At 61.8% G+C, this 8,040-nt stretch overlaps 1 protein-coding gene across 1 annotated transcript in view; it reads right to left on the reverse strand.

The window, feature by feature from the left end:
* The window catches only part of SULT2B1 (sulfotransferase family 2B member 1), a gene marked incomplete at its 5' end in the record, with an annotated part of 41,036 nt that extends 33,204 nt beyond the window's left edge, over positions 1–7,832 (reverse strand). Inside the window, 2 exons of the mRNA XM_080644133.1 lie at positions 7,490–7,502; positions 7,762–7,832. Of these exons, the coding sequence (XP_080500259.1) occupies positions 7,490–7,502; positions 7,762–7,832 (84 nt within the window). The remainder of the gene's footprint in view (positions 1–7,489; positions 7,503–7,761) is intronic.
* Positions 7,833–8,040: the final 208 nt, after the last annotated feature.

The raw sequence follows: 8,040 nt of genomic DNA on the forward strand, positions 1-8,040 counted from the left end.
AGGGTTCTGTGACTGGGTCTCTGGCTCTGGCCCTCAAAGCCCAGCAGATGCATTGCACCCCCATGTGCCCGAGCGCAGCCCCACCTCCCCAGGTCTCCACGCCAGCACAGCCAGTGTCACTCGGTTCTCACTGCCAGGTTCTGCCTGTTCCCGACACACTCCCTGCTCTGCTGCTCACCACGCCGGGGCCTCTGCAGGTGCCTGCCTTTAGCCTGAAGGCTCTTCTCAACCGTTCCTTTCTCTCTAAGTGCTCTCTCTCTCCCCCCCCTCTACCCCCCGCTCCAGCCAGCAGACATTTATTAAGCTCCTACTATGTGCCTCTCCCTGCCCTTGGTGCACACACCGCCTGGAGCCGTCCTCCAATGGAACTTTTCCCGATGATGGAAACGTCCATTCTGTGCCTCCGGCCACATGTGGCTACTGAGCCTTTGAAATGTGGCTGGTGCGACTGGTGACCTCTCCACCGTTTTCCTTCCTCTTTCTTCCTTTTAAAAATACGTTTGTATTGATTTCAGAGAGGAAGGGAGAGGGAGAGAGAGAGAGAGAGAGAGAGAGAGAGAGAAACATCCATGATGAGCGAGAATCATTGATCGGCCGCCTCCTGCACGCCCCCTATTGGGGATCGAGCCCGCAACCCAGGCATGTGCCCTGACCGGAATCGAGCAGTGACCTCCTGGTTCGTGGGTCGCTGCTCAGCCACTGAGCCACACCAGCTGGCTGGTGACCTCCACTTTTTAAATGGCATTTAGTGGTTATTGAACACTGAATAATTCAGTGACTCCTGAAACCCTGGCACGCATGTCAGTTATTGGAAAACTCGGGCGGGATTGGAATAACTCAGGCCTAGAGATCGCCTCGGAGGCAGTGGGTGATGAGATCTGAATGCAGATCAAGCCTTTCTGAGGAAAGTCAGCGGCCATCTGCGAAAATGCCGCCAACTCAGAATGCAGAGAAGAACGTGAAATACCTCCTTGATGATTTTTGCTGTGGGTTACATGATTAATGGTACCCTCTCAGATAGTTCAGGTTAAATAAAATACATAATTAAAATTAATATCACCTGTTTCCTTTTACGGTGTGCGTGTGTGCGTGTGTGCGTGTGTGCGTGTGTGCGTGTGTGCGTGTGTGCGCGCGTGTGTGTGTGTGTGTGTGTGTGTGTGTGTGTGTGTGTGTCTGTGTGTGTGTCTGCTAGAAAATGTTTACCTCCAGGGCTCATGTTACGCGTGTATGGGAGAGCGTTGGTCTGGAGGGTGGACCAACAGACAGACAGACCTCAGACACGTTGATCCCATATGGGGTGACAGGCTGCCTGGTGAAGGTTGCCTCTCCTGTTTGGCCATGGTTTGTTTGTTTTCTTTTTTAAATATATTTTTATTGATTTCAGAGAGGAAGGGAGAGGGAGACAGAGATAGAAACATCAATGATGAGAGAGAATCACTGATGGGCGGCCTCCTGCACGCCCCCTACTGGGGATTGAGCTGCAACCCGGGCATGTGCCCTGATGGGAATCGAACCCGGGACCCTTGAGTCCCCAGGCCAAGGCTCTATCCACTGAGCAACACCGGCTAGGGCAGGCCATGTTTTCTGCAGTGCATTGCTCTGTTTTTCCACGGCTTGAAGCAAACAGCCTGCGTCTGCAGAAGGGACGATACCCTCCCCCGGCGACTCGGGCGCGCCCTCTGCCTGATCGAGTCGGGCGCCCCCCGGACACCCCGCCATCTTCCAAGGACGCCCTGTTGTTCAGCAGCTCCCTGAGCTGGTGCAGCCTGGCCCAGTCCCCACGTCACAGAACATAACCACCCCCTCGGTGCCGACGCCGACCGGTCTCAGCCCGCTGGGAGCGGATGGAACACCGTTTCTTAAACCCTCACGACGCCTCTGGGCCTGGCTCCTGGTGGCGGGGACGTGACAATGGCCACAGAGGGACAGCCTCTTCGAGGCCCCTGTCTGGTCCCTTTCTCTAGCAAGGGGTAAACAGTGACGTTTCTGGAGCAAATCTCAGATGTGCCGTTTCTCTCCGGGCCTCAGTTTTCCCATCTGTAAAACGGGGACGCGGCTGCCTCACAGGGAGGGCTGGCTCGCAGCAACCGCCCGGGAAGGTCGCAATTATTATCAGTCTTCACCCTGACCCCGCCCTCCCCAGCACCCCGAGTTCCTGGCTGAAGAGGAGCCACAGGAATTAGAGAAGGAGGAAGGACAGCCGTGCAAACCCTGACTCAGCAGAGAGCCCGTCCGGCCCTTCCCCAGGCATCACCCACCGCGCCCGCTTCACAGAGTCCCAGAGTCACAGCCTTGGTGCCCGCCGGGTCCCAGCGAGCGCACGGCATGGGCGGGACTTGAACTCAGGGTCGCCTGCCTGTGGGCTGTGTGACCCGGGCATTCTTATCTGCATGGCAGGTCCTTGGGTCCTGGCTCAGGTCCCAGGCTGGGCCCAACTCCGCCTGCGAGCCGCTGGCCTCACCTCTCCCCGCTCTGGACCCCTCCCTGAGCAGGGCCTCGCTGTCCCCCCCCCACCTCTCCCCCGCTCTGGACCCCTCCCTGAGCTGGGCCTCGCTGCCCCCCCACCTCTCCCCCGCTCTGGACCCCTCCCTGAGCTGGGCCTCGCTGTCCCCCCCCACCTCTCCCCAGCTCTGGACCCCTCCCTGAGCTGGGCCTCGCTGCCCCCCCACCTCTCCCCCGCTCTGGACCCCTCCCTGAGCTGGGCCTCGCTGCCCCCCCCCCCACCTCTCCCCCGCTCTGGACCCCTCCCTGAGCAGGGCCTCGCTGTCCCCCCCCACCTCTCCCCCGCTCTGGACCCCTCCCTGAGCTGGGCCTCGCTGCCCCCCCCCCCTCATCTGTCCCCCGCTCTGGACCCCTCCCTGAGCTGGGCCTCGCTGCCCCCCCCCTCACCTCTCCCCCGCTCTGGACCCCTCCCTGAGCTGGGCCTCGCTGCCCCCCCCCACCTCTCCCCCGCTCTGGACCCCTCCCTGAGCTGGGCCTCGCTGCCCCCCCCCACCTCTCCCCCGCTCTGGACCCCTCCCTGAGCTGGGCCTCGCTGCCCCCCCCCCACCTCTCCCCGCTCTGGACCCCTCCCTGAGCTGGGCCTCGCTGCCCCCCCCCACCTCTCCCCCGCTCTGGACCCCTCCCTGAGCTGGGCCTCGCTGCCCCCCCCCCACCTCTCCCCGCTCTGGACCCCTCCCTGAGCTGGGCCTCGCTGCCCCCCCCCACCTCTCCCCCGCTCTGGACCCCTCCCTGAGCTGGGCCTCGCTGCCCCCCCACCTCTCCCCCGCTCTGGACCCCTCCCTGAGCTGGGCCTCGCTGCCCCCCCCCCACAGGACCAGGGGCTCCCTCCTTGCCGTGGCCTTCGATGCCACTGATGGGCTCCTGTCCCTGCCCCAGAGCCCCCCTTCGGCAAACCCGGCTGCTCAGTTCTTTCCGAGTGGTCCTGGCTGTTCCCACTTCCCTGTCCTAAGCAGGGCCCAGCCCCTGGAGAGCAGGCAGGAACCCAAACCCACCTTCCCTCCACTCCCCAAGCCCGAGTCCCTTGCAGAGGGGAGTGGGGCGAGGGGAAGGGGGGCTCTGAGCATCTTTTTCTTTTTCCCCATCTTTTTCTAATTCTCACCAAAGCACCTTCATTACTAATGGCGGCCCAGGGCCCCTCCTCTCTGCCGGCCCGAATTCCACCCGGGGGACTAGGGCCAAGGTCTTACTATTTATTTATTTATTGCTTAGAACCCTTTTACCAGCGCCCTCCTTCCCCTCGGAGAAAGCAGCTCTGTGGCCGCCAGAGCTGTGGCCATAAAGTCATTGGAGTGGCTCTGGCTGGGGGGGTGGGGGAGGGGCGGGAGGGAGGGGCCAGGGTTGTAAAACCAGGGCTGGCACCTCAGCCATAAAGAGGCCAAGATCTGGAAGGGCCTGCACGTGGACTCCAAGATCAAAGTCGGGGCGGGGAGGAGCAGTAGCAGAGGTTCAAACGCCGGCTTGGCTGCTTCTGGCCTTGACCCTCTCCGGAAGGGGCTGGTTAAGGCCCAGCCCAGGCTCCGGATCGCCCAGGCTCCGGATCGCCCAGGAAATGGGGAAGCTCTCGGACAACCTCTGGAGCCTCCTATCTGGGTAGGGGCTGCCTCCCTGATCCTGCCCCTCCCTCATCTTGCTCACCTTCTAATTCCTTTTACACCTGCCCGTCCTGTCCAGTCAGCCTGCCTCAGTGGAAATCCCGGCTCCACCCCACCTGGCAGCTGTGTGACCTTGGGCAAGTCACTCAACCTCTCTGAGCCTCAATTGTCTCAGTCGTAAATGGATGATCTTAGTCCGTCTCAAATGGCTGTAGTGCGGATTGAATGAGATCATATGGGAAAGCACTGAGCACAGTGAGGACTTAAAGAGTTCTTTAGGGCCCTGGCTGGTGTGGCTCAGTGGACTGGGCGTCGTCCCGGGCACTGAAAGGTTACCTGTTCAGTTCCGGTCAAGGGCACATGCCTGGGTTGTGGGCTCGATCTCCAGTAGGGGGCGTGCAGGAAGCAGCCAATCAATGATTCGCTCTCATCATGGATGTTCCTCTCTCTCTCTCTCTCTCTCTCTCTCTCCCTCGCTCTCTAAAAATCAATACAAATATTTAAAAATAGTTCTCTCTGGATTACTGTCCCTGGCTTTGTCCCCCCATTGGCCACAGAACCTGTCAACCAACCCTGACCATCTGTGCCCTGCCCACCTCCCGCTTCTAACAGTTCCTCTTAAAATGTTTATTCTGCCGCGTGCATACAAGGTACATGGAACCCATACAATTCATAGAGCATAAATGGTCACAAAGCCCGTGGACTAGAACATTCTGAGCAATGGGCCTTGCTGGTGTCACTGGGCTCCCCCTTGCCCTCTGGGCCTCCTCCCCACAACCCCCACCCCAAATTAAATCCTTGTCAGTTGCTTGGCTTGGGGCGGGGGGAGGGGACAGTTTTATCGCACAGGCCTGTAACCCCAAAACAACCTACTGCTTAGTTCTCTTGTTGCGGGAGGATGGGGACGTAGACGTGGGATCAGGCTGCAGACAGTGTCTGAGGATGGCTTCTTAGACTTGACATGGAGTCACTCATGCTGCTGCGGGGGGAGGGGGGGCGGGGGTCCGCTCGGACCCACAGCCTCTCACTTCCTCCCAGGAGCTGCTTCACCCCTTGGTCTCCCTGCTGTGTGCCCTGCTCTCCCTCACCATCTTCTCATCCGGACTCGCCACCCAGCGAGCTCCGGCTCAGAGGGTGCCCAGCACCCCCATTCATTCCCTGACGTCATTCTCGGAGCTGTCACAGCCGCCACCCGAGCCCAGGACCGTGGAGGTCCCCACGCCGGCCCTCTCTGGTGCCGCGGGACGGGTGGAAACCAGGACCTGCCTGTGGTGGCCGAGTCTTATTTTTTTTTAATATATTGTATTGATTTTTTTTTACAGAAAGGAAGGGAGAAGAATAGAGAGTTAGAAACATCGATGAGAGAGAAACATCCATCAGCTAGCTGCCTCCTGCACACTCCCCACCGGGTATGTGCCCGCAGCCAAGGTACATGCCCTTGACCGGAATCGAACCTGGGACCCTTCAGCCCGCAGGCCGACGCTCTATCCACTGAGCCACACCGGTCAGGGCTGGCGGCCGAGTCTTAAAGTGCGAGGAGAAACTTGCACGGGAAGGGGCGAGGTCCTCTCAGGCAATGGAAACTTCAGGGGCAAAGGCCCAAAGTGGGTGACCCAGGCCGGGCGGGGCGGGGGGAAGGGGGGAGCAGCTAGATGGGGCCCAGTTAGCGAGGGGGGTAAGGCCTGTGGGAGCAGAGAGGCGAAGCCACAGGAGAAGCCGGTGGTGGGGGCCTAGGCCCGCTCCCGCTTTTAAACGAGGGCAGCTCTGTCTCGATCTCTGCGATGGATGTGGTTCTGTTTGGGAGTAAGATTCCTCTTGACCGTAGGTCTCCGGGTCTTAAAAATGTTTTGGAAACCATCACCCTGGGCGCTGGGGCGCCATGGAAGGGGCTTGGGGCTGGCAGGGGGAGATGTGGAGATTAGAAGAGACTTCTTGGGTGGGGGGGATCCCTGCAGAGGGAACAGAACATGCAAAGGCACTGGGGCAGGGAACGGGGAGGTGTGGCCAGGAAATTCGAAGTCAAGGGAGGTGACCAAGCTGGGAGGCCAGAGTGCCAGGGCTTGGAGTCGCTTCGGGACCGGGAGCAGGGGAGGGGCAGCTCTAGGAAGGACTGGAGGCGGGAGGCCAGGGCGAGGCTCCGGGGGCTAAGAGGAGGCCGGAGCTGGGGCCATGGGAATGGAGAGAGTCGGGTTAGAGGGGAGTGGGGTTGGGCAGGGCCAGGCTGTGGGAGGGAGAGGGAGGACGGGACAAGGACAGTGCGTGGGGGTTACCCTGCTGACCGCTGGGCCCAGCCCTGAGATGGCCACTCCGGAGGAGGAGCCCCTGGGAAGCCGCTGAGTGCAGTGGGGATGTGTGTGCTGAGGGGGTCTGGGATGAGGCCCCAGAAGGGGTGTTAAGGGCCCTCGTGAGAGGCATCCCTCCCGGGTCCAGGGCATTCCAGAAGCTCGTGGAAAGGAAAGTTGGAAGCCCTAGGAGCAGCACCCAGGGGGCGCAGGCATTCAGGTCCAGAAGTGTCTTACAGGTGAAGGTTATTTACCCCCATTTCTCAGATGAGGAAAGTGAGGCTGAAACCTGCCCGGAGGCGGGAGCCCAGGTGGGACGCTGCTTATCTCCGGAGGAGAAACTGCAGAACCCGCAGGGCCCGGAGAAGCAGAGCTGGGACCAGCCCGGTGGCTCCCCCAGCTCGGGAGGCCCAGAGACACCGTGAGGCTTGTATGGGTCACACAGCAATTAGAAGCCAGCTGCTCCCATCTATGGAATCTGGGGCACCAGGGAGGCCTCTCTGTGCCCAGCTTGTGGGGGGGGGGGGGGGCGGAGGGCCCGATGCAGTACACCCTGAGGGGGGAGACCCTTGCCTGGGGTTGGAGACCATCTAAGCAGCTTGCTGTGTGACCTTGGGCAGGCTACCTGCCCTCTCTGAGCTTCCGCTTGCTCAGCTGAGAAATGGAGCCACGGGGAGGGGGTGTCCCCCAGGCTGTTGAGGAGAGAAGAAACCACAGACTCTGGGGGCAGACAGACTGGGCTCAAACTTGCTTCCGGCTGGGTGATCACACTCACTTTCCCTGCCTGGAACGCCGGGGCTCCAAAAGTGTCTGCCCCTCCCCAGAAACGAAGGAGTCACGCTCAAGAGGTGGGGAGCGCTGTGTCCTGACCTCTCTGATGAGGTGTGAGGGGCTGCCCCCCCTGGGACACAGCCTGGGCTCCGGGAGTCTGCTACATTCTGGACCCCACCCACCTCTGCTCTCCCATCACCCCAGACGGAGCTTGGGGTACATTCTGAGCGGCTGCGAGGAAGGGCACCCCGATTTGAGGGCTTTCTGGGGGCGTCCAGGGAAGACAGGGTACAAGCAGGTTCTGTTTCTTGAGCAACTACTGGGCCCAAACCCTCCGCTCACCGCGCACCGGATCCTACTCCAGGGAGACGAACGGCGAGGGCCCCTTGGCCCCACGAGGAACGCGCGCCCCGGCATCCCGGCCGTGACTCGGGCAGCCCCGGTCCCCCACTCCCTCTGGGCAGCACCAGCACCCCGAGTGGCCGAGGCAGCCGGCCGTCCAGCCGAGTTCCGGATGTGAGGCTGCAGGAGGCCGGACCAGCTTTGCCCGAGGCCCCTGGCTCTTCCCTCAGGCCACCTCCTGGGGGTGGGGGTGGGGGTGGGGTGGGTCTCACCTCATTTCGGAGATGTTGTTCTCGTAGGTGCCCCACAGGCCCGGGGTCCGGGGCTCGGCGGGCCCGTCCATGGCAGGCGGGCGAGGGTGGGGAGGGGAGGACGTGCAGGGAGCAGACGGCGCGGCGCGGGACCGGTGTGTGCGGCGGGTGGCGTCTGCCACCGGGGGAACCCGCCAGGTGCCTACCTCCGCGCCCCAGGGGAGGGGCAGCTCTCAGCCGGTTCTCCCAGCTGCTACCCACGCCTCCAACCGAGGGGAGCGGCCGGGAGGGAGCCTCCCT

Source organism: Plecotus auritus, assembly GCF_963455305.1.
Source record: "Plecotus auritus genome assembly, chromosome: 10".
NCBI lineage: Eukaryota > Metazoa > Chordata > Mammalia > Chiroptera > Vespertilionidae > Plecotus > Plecotus auritus.